The sequence below is a fragment of the Triplophysa dalaica genome, chromosome 13 (genome assembly GCF_015846415.1).
Source record: "Triplophysa dalaica isolate WHDGS20190420 chromosome 13, ASM1584641v1, whole genome shotgun sequence".
Lineage (NCBI taxonomy): Eukaryota > Metazoa > Chordata > Actinopteri > Cypriniformes > Nemacheilidae > Triplophysa > Triplophysa dalaica.
In genome coordinates, this window is record NC_079554.1 from 830156 (window position 1) to 854000 (window position 23845).

The 23845-nt window shown below is 37.2% G+C and overlaps 1 protein-coding gene across 7 annotated transcripts in view; it reads right to left on the reverse strand.

Annotated features, from left to right (window-relative positions):
- Positions 1–23845, reverse strand: part of l3mbtl3 (L3MBTL histone methyl-lysine binding protein 3) — a 38724-nt gene that overhangs the window by 9956 nt on the left and 4923 nt on the right. For all 7 annotated transcript variants that reach the window (XM_056765001.1, XM_056765000.1, XM_056765003.1 and 4 more), the window contains 13 exons: positions 23761–23845; positions 23586–23680; positions 23268–23372; positions 22482–22617; positions 20165–20256; positions 19379–19530; positions 18695–18771; positions 14985–15070; positions 14805–14915; positions 14023–14137; positions 6335–6437; positions 2498–2644; positions 1447–1545 (listed from right to left, as the gene is read on the reverse strand). In XM_056765001.1, coding sequence (XP_056620979.1) covers positions 1447–1545; positions 2498–2644; positions 6335–6437; positions 14023–14137; positions 14805–14915; positions 14985–15070; positions 18695–18771; positions 19379–19530; positions 20165–20256; positions 22482–22617; positions 23268–23372; positions 23586–23680; positions 23761–23845 — 1403 coding nt within the window. The remainder of the gene's footprint in view (positions 1–1446; positions 1546–2497; positions 2645–6334; positions 6438–14022; positions 14138–14804; positions 14916–14984; positions 15071–18694; positions 18772–19378; positions 19531–20164; positions 20257–22481; positions 22618–23267; positions 23373–23585; positions 23681–23760) is intronic.

Sequence of the window (23845 nt, forward strand, 5' to 3'; positions counted from 1 at the left end):
CCAAACCATGATGCCCCCTCCACCATATTTCACAGTTGGGATGAGGTTTTGATGTTGGTGTGCTGTGCCTTTTGTTCTCCACACATAGCGTTGTGTGTTCTTTCCAAACAACTCAATTTTGGTTTCATCTGTCCACAGAATGTTTTGCCAGTAGTGCTGTGGAACATCCAGGTGCTCTTTTGCAAACTTCAAACGTGCTGCAATGTTTTTTTTGGACAGCAGTGGCTTCCTCCGTGGTGTCCTCCCATGAAGTCCATTCTTGTTTAATGTTTTCCTTATTGTAGATTTGTCAACAAAAATGTTAGCATGTGCCAGAGATTTCTGTAAGTGTTTAGCTGACACTCTAGGATTCCTCTTCATCTCATTGAGCATTCTGTGCTGTGCTCTTGCAGTCATCTTTACAGGACGACCACGCCTAGGGAGTGTAGCAACAGTGCTGAACTTTCTCCATTTGTAAACAATCTGTCTTACCGTGGACACATGGACATCAAGGCTTTTAGATATACTTTTGTAGCCCTTTCCAGCTTTATGTAAGTCAACAATTCTTGATCGTAGGTCTTCTGAGAGCTCTTTTGTGCGAGGCATGGTTCACATCAGACAACGCTTCTTCAGGACAGCAAACTCAAAACTGGTGTGTGTTTTTTATTGGACAGGCCAGCTTTAATCAACACATCCAATCTCATCACATTGATTGGACCCCAGGTTGGCTGACTCCTGGCTCCAATTAGCTCTTGGAGAAGTCATTAGCCTAGGGTTTCACATACTTTTTCCACCCTGCACTATGAATGTTTACATGTTGTGTTCAATAAAAACATGAAAACGTATAATGTTTGTGCGGTATTAGTTTAAGCAGACTGTGTTTCTCTATTGTTGTGACTTAGATGAAGATCAGAACACATTTTATGACCAATTTATGAAGAAATCCAAGTAAGCCCAAAGGGTTCACATACTTTTTCTTCCAACTGTATCTGCCACGCTCACCATGTATGAAATGAATGATGTGTGTGTGTTCTCTTGTGTGACTTGTTTTATATCCATGCTGGGACCTAAACCTGAATACACACCAACTCTTGGGGACTCGTGTCACCGTGGGGACCAAAATAGAGGTCCCCATGGGCACAAAAGGTTATAAATCTTTTAGGTTTAGGGCATAAAATATACAGTTTTCTACAGTTTAAAAATCATTACGCCTATTGACTGTCCCCACGTAGATGATAAACCACACGTGTGTGTGTGTGTGTCCTACTATAGAATGATGTGCTGATGGATATGTGATGTACTATATGTGTCCTTCATTCAGTCTCTGTCATTTATTTATCTGGTATTACATTCATTGTCGGGTATGTTGTTGGTCTCTGTGTGATTGTGAGTGAGCAGACTGACAGACAGACAGAGAGAGAAGCGGTGATTCACACAGCGGCGTGTTCATGAAGGATTGAATCTTACCTTCGTTTGGTTTCTGAGCCCACAGGCTTCTTTACTGCCGTTTCCATGGCAGCGGTGGCGGGTTTATCCGGGTGAGCCGGGGCACAAGTGAGAGCTTTTCTGCAGGAAGACAAGTGATAAAAGAAGATGTTTTTAAAGGGCAGAACTCAGTGTCATCACAAACACAACAGGTGTCTGAGCCAACATTTATTCTCATTCATTTACATGACACACACTTTTAACTCAACTCCATTCCACCAGAATGATTCTCTACATGACCGAAGCTTTATACACTTCACACTTTTCTCTTTAATGTCTCTCTATGTATTTCTCATACACAATGATGAGATGACTGTGTGTGTAGGTATGTGTGTAACTGTGTGTGAGTGAGTGTGTCTGTGTGTTTGTGTGTGTGTGCGTGTGTGTTAGAGTGTGTGTGTGAGAGAGTTTGTGCGTGTGTGTCTGTGTGTGCGTGTGTGTGTGTGCGTGTTTGAGAGTGTGTCTGTGTGTTTGTGTGTGTGTGCGTGTGTGTGAGAGTGTGTGTGTGAGAGAGTTTGTGCGTGTGTGTCTGTGTGTGCGTGTGTGTGTGTGCGTGTTTGAGAGTGTGTGTGTGTGTGTCTGTGTGTGCATGCGTGCGTATGTGTTTGAGAGTGTGTGTGTGTCTGTGTGTGCATGCGTGCGTATGTGTTTGAGAGTGTGTGTGTGTCTGTGTGCATGCATGCGTATGTGTTTGAGAGTGTGTGTGTGTCTGTGTGCGTGTGTGTGTGAGAGAGTGTGTGTGTGTGTGTGTGCGTGTGTGTGTGCGTGTGTGTGTGCGTGAGAGAGAGTGTGTGTGTGTGTGTGTGCGTGTGTGTGTGTGTGTGTGTGTCTGTGTGTGCGTGTGTGTGTCTGTGTGTGTGCGTGTATGATAGAGTGTGTGCGTGTGTCTCTGTGTGTGCGTGTGTGTGCGTGTGGATGTCTGTGTGTGTGTGTGTGTGAGAGAGTGTGTGCGTGTGTGTGTGTGCGTGTGTGTGTGTGTGTGTGCTTGTCTGTGTGTGTGCGTGTGTGTGTCTGTGTGTGTGTGAAGACTCACTCATTACTGTCAGCATCAGGAACATCAGGGCCAGGTTCAGTTCTGCGGGGGCGACCCGCTCCAGTTCCCGGCATCTCTCCACTCAAGCGATCAGGAAGAACCGAGTCTTTATTAAGATTGATGTCAGAATACGGGCAGCCCACAGCGCTGAAAACATTTCATTACACTCAGTATGTTGTGCCGTATTAGTGGCTTCATATCCAAACCATAACACAAAAGTCTTTTGATTTTGACATCGGATGTGTTCATGGGATCCCCTCCTCCATCCTCACAGCGCCACATAAACAACACACCCGTCTGAACTCACACTGAACCAAACGAACATTACTAATCATATTTTAATTGAGAGAAATATTTCACATCACAGCATCCTTTAAGAGAAAGAGATTGAATGTTGTGTCAGATCATCCCACGCTCAGTCTTCTTCTGATCATACATTATTCATGAACACACACACGGTGGTGAATGACATTTAAAGATAATCACTGAAACCTCTGAGCAAACACAGCAGCTTACGTCACAAGACCTCGTCACATCTCTCACAGAAACATACACACACAGAACATCAGCCGGTGACAGACTGCAAACTAGTGATGCAAACAAATTTCGGATGTCAAACATTTCAGCGGAATATCTGGCGCCCTTCAGAGCTCATTCTCACTCCAGCTGTTATTAAAGACGATCATGTAAGCCGGCTTTATGTTTTTATATTGTCGGAGATCACGAGCACTGACTCATTGAGACAGTAAGTCAGTGGTGTAGTCTACATGATACGCAGGTAAACGCCGTACACCCACTCGAAAACATCAAGGATTTCTGTACACCCACTTAAGAACATCATGTTGAGTCAGTAAAAGTGTGACGCACAGACTTTTGGAGCAGTGGTGCACACGGGAGATGTGAAACAACAGGAGATCATGAAAGTCAAGCATGTAAACGACAGCATTTCAGTGTTTTTGTAAAACTGCCTCTGAAGTTACTGTCACTTCAGGTGACGCTGTAGCAGGTGTTACAGACAATGATACGGACGAGGCTGATGCTACGCTGTACGCGGGGTCCCCTTCCATCACCACAGGGTCTCAATAACCTTCTCTGTTCATCTGTGTTTTATACTTTCTGTTGATAACTCAACCACACCTTTGAAACCACTGCGTATGCTTTCATAAAATGAGCATATATGTTATCAATAACGTAACTGTAAGGGGATTGTTGGCATATTAAATTGTATCTAAGTAGCCAACGTCACAAACGTTAGTGTGATGAATCAATACATGAAGGATAAAGTGAGAGATGATTTTTACTACAATGTATATTATTGTTTAGATGATAAGAGACTCTAGTGAACTCCTGTCCAGCATTGTGAAAGTCAGGCTAGAGACACTGCCAGCATCTATACGTGCAACGGGAGCTTGATAGAAGTGCCATTATCCATTATTATAGTTAACTATCAATGTCAATAATGGGCGTGATATACACTCATAAGTGTGACTCAGTGTGTGGAAACTTGACCAAACATCTAGTTATTAGTGACGAGCATCACAGTTTGATTTGAACTATTTATTTCAAAATGATTTACTGTAAGTCTTTGACATGGTCTTAGTCAAACTAAATCAAAATCTTAAGATTAGACTTTCACAGGATATTCTTTACATTGTGTTGGTTGGAAAAATGACAGAACCCTGCCCAAAACACAAGAGATGCAGACGGGAATCAAATTGACCCATTAATACCAAAGACATTTTAAACATTTTAGTTTTATATTAGAAAATGTTGCGGTTCATAATGGTATTTTAATGGAAATCGCTAGAATTCATGTAATGGTTTCTCTTTATTAGCAGGGTGGGTTTATGTAGAAATAGTAGATCACAAATAAATGACTTTATAGCTGGATGGATCATGAATGTGTATAGAAAATTGTCATCTGATAAACCTGTGCTTTAGGGATTGTGTTCATATATCATCGAAGGATAAATGAAACTCTTAACTGGCTGATTTAGACAGTGATTAACAACACCAGCAAGTTTTTTGTTTCCTAAATGAGATAAATTCTTTGAAAATCATGTTTTTTATTATGTTATTTAGCTGTATTTTTTGTTAAATTGATTTTTTCATCTCATTTTGGAAATAAACTCTTCATTTGATTGTGAAAAATTATATATTTTGTATTGTTTTAAAATTAGTTTTCCTTAATTTTTGTGGTTTTAGTGTGTCTTATTAATACAATTAAATTAAAACTATTTCAAAAAGTTTTTTAAAGTAATTTTCAGGAAGTTTTTGGCCCACAATTTTCATTACGCACAAAAAACTGTGAATTACTTAAAAAAACGTTTTGAAATAGTTTTAATTTAATTGTATTAATTAACAAGAACATATTTGATCTATATTATAATACAGTTGTTAGGCATCAAACATTAATCACTCTTCCAAACCTCGGCTTCTGTCAATAGAGCAAATCTTGCCTTCCTTCATATGATGTGCCGCCCATAGGTGTTGTCCACATCATCAAGTAATGACAGCAGCAGCAGAAGTAAAGGCGGAAGGGAGAAACAGAACTCTAGAACGTATCAAGAAAACTGGAAAAAAAATATCCCTCGATAGCATACAATGCTTCCAAAAACAAGGTATTTTGTGAACTCTGCTGTAAAGCAAAAGAAATGCGGCCCCATTCCCATCTACCACACACGAGCAAGAATCCTATGAGGCGTTTGTAAAAGATCGCTTTTCTAGCTGGTGGAAAGCACTGGAAATAATTGAGTTTAAGCATATTAAAATGTTATCATTTGCTCAAAGAGAGCTGAATTAAAATTGTGTATTGTAGGTTATAACATTGGGCAATGTGCATAATATATTTCTTAATGAAGCGGTGGAAATATTTTGTTATTTTCTCGTGATTAAGCTCCGGTTTTGACTGAAGATTTTCGCAATATGAATTAAAGTTTATCGTTGGACTTAACTGATGAATAAGAATGTTAAAATGTTTTAAGTTGCATTTGCTAATGGTACACTGAATATAAAATGATAATAATAATAGTGAAGTGAAAACCTTTAGTGAGTTTGAAGTTTAAATTTTGAAAAATATTTTAAGTTCAAATTTGCTCATGAAAAAAATAATATTTGGTGACACGCATGTGCGTATCGGTGGTTGTGGCCTGTGGGGGTTTGGGGACGTGGTGATGTGCCGACTCCGAGCACCCACTGACGAAAAAAGAAATCTGCCCCTATGTGCCGCCTCAATCAGATTGACAATGACGAGCTCATTCAGAGTCAATATAAATTAAACTTTATTCCGTTGCGCCACAGCAAGGTAAACACAGTAATCTTTTACATTATAGAACAATAACAATAGAGTGTAAATGATGACACGTATTTCATGGATAACAACTAATTGGGACAATGAAGACCTCTCTACTGCCCCTAACCTTACCACCTACTTTATTATTAAACACCTGAAAGCCATTTTCAAATATTCTTTTCATTTTGTGGAAAATAAATGCTTGTCTGATCTGATTTGTTATGTGAAAATGTAGTTCGGCAAAAGGTGGATCTGATCTTGCATTCATATATAGCGTCAGAACTACTTGTCACGCATCTTACACACTAACACTGAAGCTTGTGATCTTTTCTGGAGGGGAGGAGCCACTCACATCTCTGAGATCAGTCATCTAGTCATCTAGTCATTCTCTACAGTATTAGACGGCCAAGAATAAAACTTGGATGCGGGCCCCCACGCATCGGCATACCCTGCACACCCGGAGGATGAAGTTGTTGAAGTTAATGTGAAAGGACTAGAGCGACACATGTACGCCTGCACACGAACACACATGAGCACACACTCACCTGTGGTGTCCAGAGTATCGAGCTCCTTTGATGTGTCCCACTCCTCGACAGCCTGGGGTGGGACAACCGCTCTGCTCACACACCTCCAACATGTCCTGAACACCTATGAACACACAAACACACACACACACCGTCACCAAGGTATCTGTGAATAAACCTCAAGTTTAAATGTGTTCAACATCAGATACACACAAACACTCCATCTATGGTTTGGACATTCCATATAAAATGATGAACTTCTTGAATGTTGCTGTCCCTTTGTGTAATGACCTACAAAATGTGTTTTTAAGGAAAAGAAGCTTGAGAAACGTAACACAATTGAGTGAGAAACAAGACCTTTCACAATGCAGTAAGAAAAAACAACACTTACAGTCTATATTTCAGGGGTTACTCACAGTCACACATTCACACACTCGCACGCACACACACAGGCACACATGCAAACACACACGCACACACACACACACACACACACACACACACACGCACACACACACTCTCTGTTCCAATCCGTTTCCAAGGATACCGAGAGGAAGAAGACGATCAGTAAGGGAGTGAATAAAAGCTCATTGTTCAACAGCAGTATTCCCAGCATGCTCTGGGGTTCGCAGACATGAGAGGAACACACACTTATTTCTCGCTGTGCTGCAATGAAACCTCTGGCACACAATTTACCACTAAATGACTGAAGGATAATGGCCGTCATTTACCGCTGGTACACAGATCACAGCGCCATTATCTCACATCACTGCATCCTTTCCCATAAGTCACTGCTCGGTTGTTTTCATGTGTGCTGTTGCAAACTGTTTGTCTATTACACAAGACAAAAAGTTAAATGCTCCCTCATTTGTTAGCAGTCCTGACCAAAAGGTTTCAAGTAAAACTGACTATAAACTCAAATCTGTTTGTATTGTCTGAATCAGGGCAGGTCCAGCATAATGGACGTGACACAAAAACGCACACAGAACTGATTTGTTACACATGTAATGAACCAACTGTTTATTGTTGACTAAACCCTTGTTGATAGAGTTTAAGGAAAATGCTATGCATATCTTTTCTATTAAAAATAAGGAAAATAGGACTTCCGGTCGGAACATCGTTAGGATGGCCGCATAGTGATAGAGCTCCCGGTTGAACCAGCGAAATTAGAGAAATTCTCCCATATAAGCCAAATAAATAAGTTAATAAAAAACGTAAACAAGGGGGTAAGAGTTATAACACCACTTAGAGCAATAAAAATCGTCCGAAGACAGAGGGTGAGATAGACAGTTTTGCAACAATATAAGCAGCTAACAAGTTTAAGCTAGCAAACAATGAGGAGAAATGACCGACTTGGAGCTGATTCTGCGAGAACTAAGAGAATTTCGCCAAGAAAATAAAGAACAAATAGAGACAATAAAAGAAGAAATGGGGAAGGTGAATGCCCGATTGGACGAGGCAGAAGGGCGAATAGAGAAAGCGGAAGAAAGGATCCAAAACACAGAGGAAGTCATTAAGGCTATGCTAAAGCTGCACACTAAGACGGAGGAAAAGCTGCTGGATATGGAAAGTCGTTCCAGACGCGATAACATAAGGATTTACGGGATACCGGAGGAAGCCGAAAGGGAGTCAACAAAGAGAATATTGAGAGATCCGCAGAGTGCTGAAGGAAAAAAAAGTTCAATTCCAGACGCTCTTCCCGGCCAGGCTTCGCGTGAGACACAACGACGGAACCAAAACCTATGATACTATAGAGGAGGCATCGGAAGACATGCAGAGAAGAGGCTACACTGTAACAACCACCAGACCTCCGGAGACGGTTATGGAGCAGGTGCAGCGGTTATCCTGGACAAGAGTGGACAGACGAGCGAGGAAAGACACAGTCAGAGTCGGGCGGGAATCAAGCTACAGGGAGAAGCTCCGAACCTTCAGGAGAGCATCACCGGCTCCCTCCGGGACCTAAAGGATTTAATCCAAAGCTCGAGGACGGCGGAGAGATCCCTTGAACTATACGATAATTAAGGGTGGAGTTTCAAGACAGGATTGACTGGTTCGTTCGGGACTAATTTTTCACCTTAGAATCCCTTTTTTTATTTTCATTTTATTTTTCATTTTGTATTATCTCACTATGCGACTGTTGCAGGTAAGGGCCTCTCCCTCCGGACTGAGGAGGGGGACTTTTCCCTTCGAGCCACCTTGGGAAGCTCAAAAGGGTCAGTTCTATAGACCCCTACATAGGGAGTCACGTAGACAAACTGTGTTCAGTTCTATGTTTATTAATACGTTAGTTGTTCATTCCCTGCCGGTATTTGCAGGGTGGGGGATGCGCACCAGGTTTCTGAACGGGATGGAAGGGGGAATCACATAGATGCAAAGCAGGTCTTTAAAAATAGCATCATTTAATGTTAACGGAATACTCAATCCAGTGAAGAGAGGGAAAATCTTATCAAAATTAAAGATAGATAAAATTCAGGTAGCATTTTTGCAAGAATCACATCTTAGTGACTCTGAACATGCCAAATTGAATAAATCAGGATTTAAACACGTTTACTTTTCTTCCCATGATTCAGGAAGGAGGAGAGGAGTGGCGACTCTGATATCCGGTGCTGTAAATTAAGAACACATATCAGAGCATAAGGATAGCGAAGGCAGATTTGTTATGGTTACGGGTAAAATAGAAGGAGTTGTGATGAGTCTCCGTAATGTGTATTCACCTCCAGGCAGTGACTGGTCCTTTTATAAACATATAATTGATCTAATGATAACAAAAAGTCAAGGGATCTTAATTTGTGGTGGGGATTTTAATATCCGATTAAATCCGAAGATTGACTCATCAAATGGGAAATCTGGCGCCAAAAATATTAGCAGAAGATTAAATACTTGGATGTGTGAAGTGGGGATTGTGGACGTGTGGCGAGAGATAAACCCGACAAATCGAGATTATTCGCACTACTCATCCGTTCATTATGTATATTCACGCATAGATTATTTTTTTATGCTTAAAGGTGATCTTTGTAGGGTGGATAATTGTTAAATAAAAGTTAGCACTATCTCAGACCATGACCCCATTTATACGTCAATCCACCTGAATAATAAGAAAAAATCCACTCTCTGGAGACTAAACTCAAACATTCTGAATAACCCAACTATTAAAGGTAAATTGAAATGCGAAATTCAGATGTACTTAGAAAATAATGATAATGAAGAAGTTACCCCACCTATTCTCTGGGATGCATTAAAAGCGGTGATTAGGGGCAGAATAATAGCCATATCCTCATATGAGAAAAAAATTAAGGGAATAAAACTCAAACAATTGGAGGACAATTTGAAAAGACTACAGAAAGAACATGCAAAGTCTCTCAAAGATGACAGCAAACAAAAGATTAAAGACCTAAAAAAAGAAATAGATGAAATAAACACTCAAGAAATTCAAAAAAAGCTCCTTTTCACAAAGCAACAATACTATGAGGTAGGTGGGAAATCACTGAAACTTCTATCATATAGATTAAGAAAACAACAAGCTGATAGAACTATACACAAAATAAGAAACTCTGCAACAAATAAAATAGAAACTAGTCTAAAAAAAATTCAACAGTGCTTCCTTAAATATTATAAAGCGCTATATTCCCAGCCACAGGGAAGCAACGACAATCAGATCGATGCCTTTTTGGCCCAGATTACCCTCCCACAGATCACTGACGAACAAAATGGGAAATTAATATCTAAAATAACAAAAGAAGAAATACAATCAGCAATCAAGAGAATGAAAGGGGGGAAGTGTCCAGGGACCGATGGATTTCCAACAGAATGGTACAAAACAATGCAAGATCAGCTAATCCCAACATTATTAAAAACGTTTAATTGGGTTTTAGAAAATAAAAATATCCCCCCCTCATGGAGGGAGGCAATGATCTCGGTCATACCTCAAGAGGGGAAAGATAAATTGGATTGTGGGAATTTTCGACCTATAAGTCTTTTAAATAATGATTATAAATTATTCACCTCCATATTATCTAAAAGAATAGAACTGATATTACCTGTATTAATACATAAGGACCAGACTGGCTTTGTCAGACAAAGACAGACCCAAGATAACATCAGGAAAACGCTGCATGTTATGAAACAAGTCACACAACAAAAACTGGAGACATTGATATTAAGTTTAGATGCAGAGAAAGCATTCGACTCAGTGAGGTGGACATTTTTATATAAAGTACTTGCAAAATTTGGCTTTCATACGACTATAATTGACACATTTGCAGCTCTATACAATAAACCAACAGCTAGAATTAAAATCAACGGAGATCTAACCAATTCATTTATTCTAGAAAGAGGAACCAGACAAGGGTGTTGTGCGTCTGCGCTCCTCTTTGCCCTGTTTATAGAACCCATGAGTCAATTGATTAGGCAGAGGTCAGATATAAAGGGGGTAACAATGAAATCCGGGGAGCAAAAATTGGCCCTATTTGCGGACGATTTATTAATAAGTATAACACAACCTACTCAGACACTCCCAAAACTGATGAAATTATTAGAGGAATTTGGTTTCATTTCGGGCTATAAAATCAATATCAACAAAACTCAAATATTAAAATTTAATTATGACCCACCAGACTCGATTAAGACCAGGTATAATTGGAGATGGGATGCTGAATCTATTAAATATTTGGGTGTTTTATTACCGAGGGACTTCTCAAGATTGTACGACATCAATTACGGCCCATTAAATTCAAAGATAAAATCTGATATACATAGATGGAATGTTATTCCTTTTTTGAGTTTAAGCTCCCGGATAGAGTCAATTAGGATGAATATCCTTCCACGGATTTATACCTTTTTCAATGCCTGCCAGTCAAAATACCATCTAAGCAATTCATAGAGTGGGACAGATTAATAGCAAGGTATTTGTGGCAAGGGAAAAGGGCCAGAATTAAATTTAAGACACTGCAATTAAGAAAAGAGAAGGGCGGAATGAGCCTTCCTTGCTTACAAGATTACTACCATGCAGCCCAATTGAGATGTTTAGTCTGCCTGTGCTCACCAACATATACTGCAACATGGAAAGAAATAGAAAGTACGACATTAAACGGAATTCCAATAACAGCTCTACTGAGTGATAACAAACTACTAGAGGAGCAGGATATCCCAGATGATTCTATAACAGGCAGCTTCCTGAAGTCCTGGCAGGCAATAGTTAAAATTTGCAGATTGGCAGAAGCATCTAAAATTATGAGATGTTGTGCCTATGATTCAGACTTTGCACCAAACAGAATCGATGATAGATTTAAGATATGGATCTCAAAAGGTTTAACTACTTATCATTCATTTACCCACAAAGGGGCATTCCAAAGTTTCGAAACCCTACAGAAAGATTACGGACTGGTAAAAGATGATTTTTTTAGATACCTGCAAGTGAGACATCACTTAAACGAAAATCTTAAAGGGGTGTTAAGAACAAGTGAATCAGGGTTCCTGGAAGTATTTTTATCATTAATCAAAACCAGACCAGGCAACAAAATTATCTCCAAATTATATAATGCTATACAATTATCTAAACAAGAAAATACGGAATACATAAGGAAGAAATGGGAAAGTGAAATAAAAATAATAATCACACCGGAGAGCTGGGGAAAAATATGCCAAGTACAATGGTTATCAACCGGGTCAAACACATGGCGGCAGTTTTGCTGGAAAAACATTGCAAGATTTTTTATCACACCCGTTCAGAAACGATACCAAGGCAGCGGAGATGCCTGCTGGAGACTTTGTGGATCTAATGGAGCTAACCACTACCATATTTTTTGGGACTGCCATATAATAAGACCTTACTGGGAAGAGATTCACAAACATATAAACAATGTTTTTAATGTAAACATTACACTTAAATGTGAAACTGTGTATTTGGGTAATGTAGGGTTTGAGACATGGAACATTGACGATAAAAAACTGCTGGCTATATTATTGGCAGCCAGTAAAAAATCTGTTACGAGGAAATGGTTGAAGGTGAATCCACCCACCATTGAGGAGTGGATTGAAATAGTTTATGAGATTTATGTTATGGAAAAAATATCCTTTTCCCTCAAAGTTGAAAAAGAATTTTTTTATGAGATTTGGTTCTAAATGGACTGAGTATGTAAAACCAATTAGATCTGATTTCATCTAATTGTATTTATGCTTTGTGTAGACCTACCCTCTTTGTAAGTGAGGTTGTAATTACTGGAAATGGTGCGCATCCCGGGTTCTGTTTTACTTAATGATTGTCTTTACTGGAATAAGTAACGGTTGGTAAAAGAAAATGTCGGAAGGGCAATATAGACAAACTCATCTTAAACATCTGAATCCATCCCTATATATGTACTTGAAAAACTAAAAAGCTGTAATTAATGTATGTGATGGGAATTTGCCTTTCTAAATAAAAAGATAATTTCAAAAAAAAAATAAGGAAAATAAACATGTGTTATGGCTGTGACAAAAAAAGACACGCTTCTTTTGAGATCTTTGCTGTTAGTATAGTAAAAACGAGGGCTGTGAAACGATTAGAATTTCTAATCTAATTATTCACATGATGTGGCGATTAATTAATCTAATTAGTCGCAAATTAATGACGCCTCACATTTGTGGCCAGAATATAATTTAAAGCCATTATAAGATAATACAGAAAGTGGCTTCAGATGTTCAGAAGCTAAAACGGCCATCATTTAGTTTTTTTATGAGCTTAAATATAATTTGTATATAATTATAGACCAAAGAAATTGTCATTTAGGTTTAAAGTGACATAAGGGTAAGTAAAGAACAGAAATAATTTTTTTGGGCAAACTATCACCAACTTATTAGTATTGTAATTATTTAACTTCTTTATTTTAATACTGTTTAATTCTTTGAAGAATCAAAAATTGCAAGTAGGTGGCAGTAAACTTCTTTCTTACATTTGATTCCCTGAATTCGTTCGGAATGCAATAAATGACTCTTTATGAATGAACCACTGATTCATTGATTCACATGTTTCACAGAAACATATTCATTTAGAAACGAAACAAAATTTTACGAGGCTTTTTCGTAAAAAATTAAGAAAACAGACAATGCTATAAAATATATTGTATATTAATTTCTTACTTATTTAACCGTTGTACAACATCATCATGAGCACTCATAGTGTTCTGGACAAAAATAGCGCTGGTAGGATTTGTGCTGGCACAACTAAATAAATATGAGACAAAAACTCATTCAGGGTCATCAGTTTTGCACAGATATCTTTAATTTTGGGTTCTTTCTGACAGTATCCTGTGTGTTATATCACACAATTAGTTGTTGCCAGCATCATATTTCTCACCAATCAACTGTATGAAGGCTGAGGCGGGTGTGTTAAATTCATTTTAACATCATTAATCGCATTAATTTTCCATACCATGCCTAGTTTAAACTTTGTTAAAAACTTTTTTCATGGTAAGGTTGACATTTTCACAGAATCCCCATCAGTATCTTTGTATCAGTTTGTATGTAGAGCTGTGAATGTAAAATCCTTTCCTATTTCTATATGAATATTGTTTTGCTCTATCTCTGTGTTTGGTATTTTTTCTATAAAGCTGCTCTGTATCTGTGATCTGTATTGAAATAACATTTTATCAATGAACTTTCTTTACCCAATACAAATCTCAAAGATGCATCATTCATCATTGTTTTAGGCTCATGAGGATGAGGATGGTACTCACTGACAGGGGGCTGCAGTGGATGTCCAGTTTTAGCGCACCAGCCAGCAGGATGAATGTCTGGACTGTCTGCATCCATCCAATAGTCATAATCCTCCGTCCAGCCATCAAAATGAATCTGAGAGAGAAAAAAACTGATCAGTTCCCCTCACCAAAAACATGGAAAACATCAAACTAAGAAAAAGAAAATCGCCCTATATGTAAAGGCAATTTTATTGGAGATTTGAGTTTGTTATATCTGGTGTTTTGTGTTTTTAGGTGCAGGTCTACAGTGACGTGTGTGCCAGCGATGCTGCTAAAGATGCCAAACATCCCGAGACGCTTCAGATGAACAGCTTGGCTTCACAGTTTTCCCATTCCCTTGAGAAGTTCATCTTCATATGGCAACTCGCATCTCATGAGACGTTCAGGATGTGAGAGAAACGCTGGCACGTTGATGGCTGGTGTTTTAGATTTGCACAGAATAAAAGAGCAAGAGCGTCTGAACGTGACAGCACATCCGATGGTCCCTATATACAAGCTGACAGACTGACTCCAGACCAGCTGTTAGGATTCACACGGACAGTCGGACATGATGAAATCTTTTGCTCAGTGTTCTGACTCTGAAATCCTACTGATTTTCTGCAGAGATCCAGAACACACATGTCATGACTAGCGTGTGCTGTGGATGCTCGTATCGCTCTTCTTCTTCATATCAATGACTCTGTAAGATTTGCTGATGCATCATAAACAACACAGATCACACATACGCATAACTTTCATCAAAACAAACACGTGATTCTCACCCGAAGTCGATGGTCATCCGTGTCCACCACCGTTGCCACTCGGATGAGAACAGGATTCCTCCGGTCGACCGCCTCCAACTTCATATTCAGCTGAAAGGCGTGAGGAGGTCTCTGTGGAGCGAGAGGAACACACGTCACAACCATCTCAGGCATCACGAGGTGAAGTATGACAACACTCACAGATTTAAAGGCTCGAGCAGGCGCTGGTAATGAGCCCGTCTCTGATAAGTATTTCTCCCACGAGAAGTTTTTCACATCAGGGTCTCCTACAGCACACACAAACAGAGACATTATATGAGCTGATGTTGTGTCCATTAAAGTTTTCTTCATGTGCTGCTTTTAGGGCTGTCGCAGTTATTTCAGATAGGGTTTGAAAAGATAAAAAAAACATTGCTGAATTTTACACCCACCGTCCTCGATCTGCTCTCACTGTTACCTTCAAATCACATCTCTCCATCATTTGAGTTAGATCAGCTTTGTATTTTTTGTGTTGATTTGTTTTGTTACTGTGACTCCAGACTTGCTGCGTCTACACGCAAAGATGACATCATCCTCATATTTAGTTTTAGTTCTCTGTTAAGGTCACTCTACAGTCATGACTATTAGGCTCATGACTACAGTCAATATTATTAGTAATTAGCAAAAAAAAAGGATTTCTAAAGGATATATTTTCCCATTAGAATCAATTAATTGTTATTATTTGCTATACCATAAAAGCCATAAAATAGGCAATTAATCTCCATAACCACAATTATTTATTAGACAATTAATCGCCAAAATCACAATCATCTAATAGACAATTGATCGCTTTAACCGCAATTATTTAACAGACAATTAATCTACATAGCGCTATCATTTAATAGACAATTAATCGCCATAACCGCAATTATTTAATAGACAATTAATCGCCAAATTCACAATCATCTAATAGACAATTGATCGCTTTAACCGCAATTATTTAACAGACAATTAATCTACATAGCGCTATCATTTAATAGACAATTAATTGCCATAACCGCAATTATTTAATAGACAATTAATCACCAAATTCACAATCATCTAATAGACAATTGATCTCTTTAACCGCTATCATTTAATAGACAATTAACTGCCATAACCACAATTATTTATTAGACAATTAATCGCCAAAATCACAATTATTTAATAGACAATTAATCGCCAAATTCACAATCATCTAATAGACAATTGATCTCTTTAACCGCTATCATTTAATAGACAATTAATTGCCATAACCACAATTATTTATTAGACAATTAATCGCCAAAATCACAATTATTTAATAGACAATTAATCGCCAAATTCACAATCATCTAATAGACAATTGATCGCTTTAACCGCAATTATTTAACAGACAATTAATCTACATAGCGCTATCATTTAATAGACAATTAATCGCCATAACCGCAATTATTTAATAGACAATTAATCGCCAAATTCAAAATCATCTAATAGACAATTGATCTCTTTAACCGCTATCATTTAATAGACAATTAATTGCCATAACCGCAATTATTTAATAGACAATTAATCGCCAAATTCACAATCATCTAATAGACAATTGATCTCTTTAACCGCTATCATTTAATAGACAATTAATTGCCATAACCACAATTATTTATTAGACAATTAATCGCCAAAATCACAATTATTTAATAGACAATTAATCGCCAAATTCACAATCATCTAATAGACAATTGATCGCTTTAACCGCAATTATTTAACAGACAATTAATCTACATAGCGCTATCATTTAATAGACAATTAATTGCCATAACCGCAATTATTTAATAGACAATTAATCGCCAAATTCACAATCATCTAATAGACAATTGATCGATTTAACCGCAATTATTTAACAGACAATTAATCTACATAGCGCTATCATTTAATAGACAATTAATCGCCAAAATCACAATGATTTAGTAGACAATTAATTGCCATAACCGCAATTATTTAATAGACAATTAATCGCCACAATCACAATTATTTAGTAGACAATTAATTGCCATAACCGCAATTATTTAATAGACAATTAATTGCCATAACCGCAATTATTTAATAGACAATTGATCGCTTTAACCGCAATTATTTAACAGACAATTAATCTACATAGCGCTATCATTTAATAGACAATTAATTGCCATAACCACAATTATTTACAGACAATTAATCTACATAGCGCAATCATTTAATAGACAATTGATCGCTTTAACCGCAATTATTTACAGACAATTAATCTACATAGCGCTATCATTTAATAGACAATTAATTGCCATAACCGCAATTATTTAATAGACAATTAATCACCACAATCACAATTATTTAGTAGACAATTAATTGCCATAACCGCAATTATTTAATAGACAATTAATTGCCATAACCGCAATTATTTAATAGACAATTGATCGCTTTAACCGCAATTATTTAACAGACAATTAATCTACATAGCGCTATCATTTAATAGACAATTAATTGCCATAACCACAATTATTTACAGACAATTAATCTACATAGCGCAATCATTTAATAGACAATTGATCGCTTTAACCGCAATTATTTACAGACAATTAATCTACATAGCGCTATCATTTAATAGACAATTAATTGCCATAACCGCAATTATTTAATAGACAATTAATCGCCACAATCACAATTATTTAGTAGACAATTAATTGCCATAACCGCAATTATTTAATAGACAATTAATTGCCATAACCGCAATTATTTAATAGACAATTGATCGCTTTAACCGCAATTATTTAACAGACAATTAATCTACATAGCGCTATCATTTAATAGACAATTAATTGCCATAACCACAATTATTTACAGACAATTAATCTACATAGCGCAATCATTTAATAGACAATTGATCGCTTTAACCGCAATTATTTACAGACAATTAATCTACATAGCGCTATCATTTAATAGACAATTAATTGCCATAACCACAATTATTTAATAGACAATTAATTGGCAAATTCACAATCATTTAATAGACAATTGATCGCTTTAACTGCAATTATTTAATAGACAATTAATTGCCATAACCGCAATTATTTAATAGACAATTAATCGCCAAAACCACAATCATTTAATAGACAATTAATTGCCATAACCGCAATTATTTAATAGACAATTAATCGCCAAAACCACAATCATTTAATAGACAATAGATCGCTTTAACTGCAATTATTTAATAGACAATTGATCGCTTTAACTGCAATTATTTAATAGACAATTAATTGCCATAACCACAATTATTTAATAGACAATTAATTGGCAAATTCACAATCATTTAATAGACAATTGATCGCTTTAACTGCAATTATTTAATAGACAATTAATTGCCATAACCGCAATTATTTAATAGACAATTAATTGCCATAACCGCAATTATTTAATAGACAATTAATCGCCAAAACCACAATCATTTAATAGACAATTTACCATCAATGAAATTTCATAATCGTGACAGGCCTAGCTGCTTTTCAGATGATGTCCACATTGATTTTGTTCTTCTTTTGCCCGTTTATGTCTCTTCTACAGTATAATTAAGATACAATTTATAACTTTTGCCTCTCTGTCACCATCTCTGTTTAAACTGCAGATGACTTTACACATACTTATCTTTAAGTGCTGATGACAAATAAATCCTTATTATAATTTATGATAATTTCTCTGTCTTTTCCTCGTGTTTGGAGAGGCTGGATGTGTAGAAAAGATGTGTGTGTTTTCATTGTTTGAAAGAAATCATACAAAGAGCTGATAGTTTCTAGGAGATTATTTCTGAGGCGATTGACGGCATAATAAATCACCTTTAAACTGAAGTTCTGGAGAAGGAAACAGAGGAAGAAACAAAGATTCACCTGGAGGAGTCGTGAGGGTCCTGTTGTTCTCCTGACACCATCCGATGGGATGAATATACGGACTGGTGGCATCACACCTGCACAAATCAAGAAACACACACGAACACACAATCAATGGCATGTGATTCATTCACACAGAGCCTCTAATCTAATGATTCACAGCAGACAACAGCGTAAACAACGCTTCATTATTCAGTCCGAAAATGGATGTAGGAAACATAAACTGATCTAAAAAAGATCAAAGCTGCAGAAGATGTTCAGATGATCGGTCATTTCAAAGGAGTGTTTGTGTTGTGTACTGTCCTCTGTGAACCCTGTGGCTCGTCATTCATTCATCAGATGATAAAAGCACAGAGTCTAGGATGACAACATTCTGGAAACTGGGTCATTCCCAGAAAACACTGCCAGTAACATTCTTCATGACTCATTCATAATGTCAAAAATGAGTTAACCAAGTGAACTAACAATGAACAATACATGTACAGCATTCACATATCAATCCGTGTTAACGCTCATTTGAACATGTTTTAATATCACAGGTTGTATTTGTTGACATTACTGACATTAAAATTCATTGTCAGTGCTTTTACCCATGTTAACAAATACACCTTCACTGTAAAATGACCAATTACATCATTGAAATATCATTAAAATGAGAGAATATATATTTACACATTTTTTTACCAGTAGTCATAAGTTTCATCCCAGTTGTCCAAGTGCACCAGGAATCTGCTGTCCACCATGTCAGTAACCGTGGCAACGCAGATGAATGATGGATTCTTCTTGTCGATGGCCTCCAACTTCATACCTACTCTAAAGCCGGACGGCGTCACCGTCTGCGAAATGACACCAGTGAAAATATGACCGTATCCAAAAACCAGTAACACCTGAGATTCAATCTAAATATTATAGTCCCAGTGAAGTTAAAAATGACAATTCAGATTTTTTTTCATGTAATATTGCAGCGCTTATTGTAAACAGTTTATCAATGTGGGTCGTTCTCTTTTAAAATTTGTGTGCCCTCATAATCTTTAGTTAAAATCTGTAAATGCACTTCTGTAGTGACTATACGTCTTAAATGAAGAACATTAGACGGCTTTGGCGGAGCATCTGTTAACTCCTCCCCTTCATCAAAATAAAATGGCTGTTTTTACACATCCAATCAAATCGCAGAGAAAGACAAAAGCTGCGCCCACTTTTTTTCTCATTCAAAATTCCATTTCACTTAGAAACACGTCAAAATACTGAAGTAAAAACAATCGCAACTTCCATTTCACAAGATATATGATTCAATTTCCTCATGAATGACTGCTGATGTTATTCTGTTTGATTCAAAAGTGTATGTGATTCCAGAGAAAAATGATTTACTAGAATGTTTCCTGTCAGTCTGTGAGGTTGTTTGTAGTGATCGAGTCATGTGCAACAGCTCCACCCAGAGGACACGAGAGGAAACGGACTTTCTCAACTCACCATGTTCTGATTCTGAAAGAGAGCTTTCGGTGCCGTCTGGATTTTATTGACTTTAATGTAAGAAGACCAGCTTAACTCCTCTTCCTTCATCCCTACAAACATACACACAGACAAAAGAGACAATTTTGAAAACACAAATCACATTATTTTCTGACCTACATATAAAGACAGAGAAAGTCACAAGAGATGAAGCGTGTCTTTTGTGTGCCAGTCCTTAAAAATGATGATGATGACAGATGTCCTAGACACTCCATTGGTTGTAGATCTCATGATGTCATTGGTCAAAAGTGTTGATGAGATCACTAAAATAGATCTACAGCGTTTCACAGCACCACAGAGTAACAGTGCTTCTCAGAAAAGATTCACTCGAGGTCGAGGCTGCATATAAATCTGACATATTAAAAGGTTTTTAAATAATGAAATGCTTCACCTTTAAGGTGATAAATCAACACATGCACTAGTTTAAGAATACAAAAGAATCGTCAAATTTGACACGTCAACAGAGAATGAGCACAATGAATGTTGACCCTTAAAAGACCCCAAAAAAACGAATTCTGTCTTCATGTAATCACCCTTGAGTTGTTTCAATTCTGTGTCAGGGTCAATGACGTAAAAGCATTTTCAACAGGCCCATTTTAGAATACAAATAAATACTAGTATCTACTATTGCATTTGTTTAAGCATTAAGAATGTGGTGAAAACATAAATGCAGATTAACATTTTTATTTAGTGATTCTAGAGTTTGTCATACATGTCGTGTGGCGTGACTGTGATTTATTTTTGAATAAATTCATTTCCTTTACATTTTTTTGAGTTTGGATAAGTAATCATCTCATATTTTTGTTCCATATTTAAATCAACAAAATTAAAAAACATATTTTCCCCTGAAAATTGCATACAACTGATATAAATGTTTTAAAAATACCATTCACTTATGCATATTGTATCAGAGATTCATATTTGATTGATTTTAGTTTTAATTTAATACAATTATTGATCTTATGGGTTGCACCACATGATGGATGGTCGTTATACGTCATTGACCCATAAATGTCTTTGACAACACAAAAGAAGATATTTTGAAGAATGTAGGACATCAAACAGTTCTGGGGCACTTTTGACTGCAATGGTCATTTTTCCTACTGTGGAAGTCACTGTTTGGACCAAGAACTGTTTGGTTACAGGCATTGTACAAATATCTTTCTCTGCGATCAACCAAACAAAGACATTAAAACATGTTCGATACAACTAGAGAGTGAGTAGTTCATGACAGAATTATCATTTTTGGGTGAACTGTTCCTCTAAACACTGAACATTTGGTTAATCCATACTCAGATCTATGGACATTTTACTCATATTCGAAAATCAGATTTTTACTGGGATGTATACTCCAATCAACACTCAAAATATATACTCTCATCTATAATCAGATGTACTGATGTAAGATCTATGAACATATTATCAGTCGGAACAACATTGAGATATACATTCAGATATTAACACTGTCGATCCATAGTCTGAAACATACACTCGGATCCATACTAAGATCTTTAGTCTGAAATAGTGATCCATAATAAGATCTATATTCTGAATTACTGATCCATACTAAGATCTATAGTCTGAATTACTGATCCATACTAAGATCTATAGTATGAAATAGTGATCCATACTAAGATCTATAGTCTGAATTACTGATCCATACTAAGATCTTTAGTCTGAAATAGCGATCCATACTAACATCTATGGTCTGAATTACTGATCCATACTAAGATCTATAGTCTGAAATAGTGATCCATACTAAGATCTATAGTCTGAATTACTGATCCATACTAAGATCTATAGTCTGAATTACTGATCCATACTAACATCTATGGTCTGAATTACTGATCCATACTAAAATCTATAGTATGAAATAGTGATCCATACTAAGATCTATAGTGTGAATTACTGATCCATACGAAGATCCATAGTCTGAAATTGTGATCCATACTAAGATCTTTAGTCTGAAATAGTGATCCATACTAAGATCTATAGTCTGAAATAGTGATCCATACTATGATCTATAGTCTGAAATAGTGATCCATACTAAGATCTATATTCTAAATTACTGATCCAAACTAAGATCTATAGTCTGAAATTGTGATCCATACTAAGATCTTTAGTCTGAAATAGTGATCCATACTAAGATCTATAGTCTGAAATAGTGATCCATACTATGATCTATAGTCTGAAATAGTGATCCATACTAAGATCTATATTCTAAATTACTGATCCAAACTAAGATCTATAGTCTGAAATACTCAGAAGGGTCTCTTGCCTTTCGGTGGATGTAATTTATGTCCGGTTTTCTCACACCATCCCACTGGGTGAATGTCTGGAGAGTTACAGTTTACCCAGAAGTCATAGCACTCTGAATATTTATCAAAGTGCAGTCTGATTCGATGTCCTGACACCTGCAAATAATCACACATCAAGTCTTCTGTTTTATTCTAGAACATTCACATACAGGTCACACTTCATTATGATGTCCGTGTATGAGCGAGTGATGTATGACAGCATGAACCGTACTTTAAAATAACACAAATGTGTCAAGCTAACTGATTCTGTTACCCTGCCTGTACTGTGTTATATTCACTGTTCATACTGGTATACTGTGGGCTGCAGCCCCCCGGTGGACTGGAGTGGTATTGTACGAGGACTGTCACCTTAGACTAACTCTAAAACATTTTACACACAGTAGCTTAACACAAAACAAATTTACCGAAAACAATTACCACGGTGCTTTTGTTTCTTTTTTAAATATTTAAATGATAACAAATAGAATATATGTGTCATTGTCTTACAGTCACAAGAATATGATTTACAAATTCTATGGTATCTCACATATACAATTGCTGTAGATTACTTAAGTAAAGTGTTATAAATGGTATATTATAGTAGTTATATAACTATAGTAAACTGATCATGTTTTTGAGGGGTCTTAACCCTGTGAAGTTTGGAAAGCTCTGCTGTAGTATGTGATGCATTTATACACAATTCAACCAATCAGATGATATATTTATTCTGTTTTAATTTGATTGTTTTTATCTCAAGTGTTTCATACCTCAGCGACGGAGAGAACGCAGTACATGGACGGATGTTCAGGGTCGATCCCCTCCATCCTCATGCCCACCCTAAAGCCATTCTTACACTGCGGTAAAGCCTGATACTACACACAGACACACACACACGGTTCACTTACACAATCCATATGACAATTATTCAGACTGAGGGTAAAATAAATGAATCATGTGTCAACTGTGAATATGATGAGGGTGTGCTGACTGAACTCTGATTGGTCGAAACATTACATGATTAGATCCACAAAAGTGAGAAGTGTTTTCAGCGTGTGTGTGTCAACATGTGTTGTGTGTGACGTTACCTCTTTGAAGAGTTTGGTGGGGGCCGCGATGGCTCTCTCCTGTTCCAGGTATGAAGCCCAGCACCAAACCTTCTTCTTGCCTCCGTACGGAACTGCTGCATTATGGGAAACGATGAGAGGTGTCAGAGGTCACGTGACTCTCACCTGAGCACATGTCTGTGTGTGTTACACTCACTGTATCTGAGCAGAGCTGTGTCTCCTCTGCGTTTCTTGCGACCTCTCGCAGCTCCGCGCGCCGGCCGTCTGCTTTCTTTCTCCTC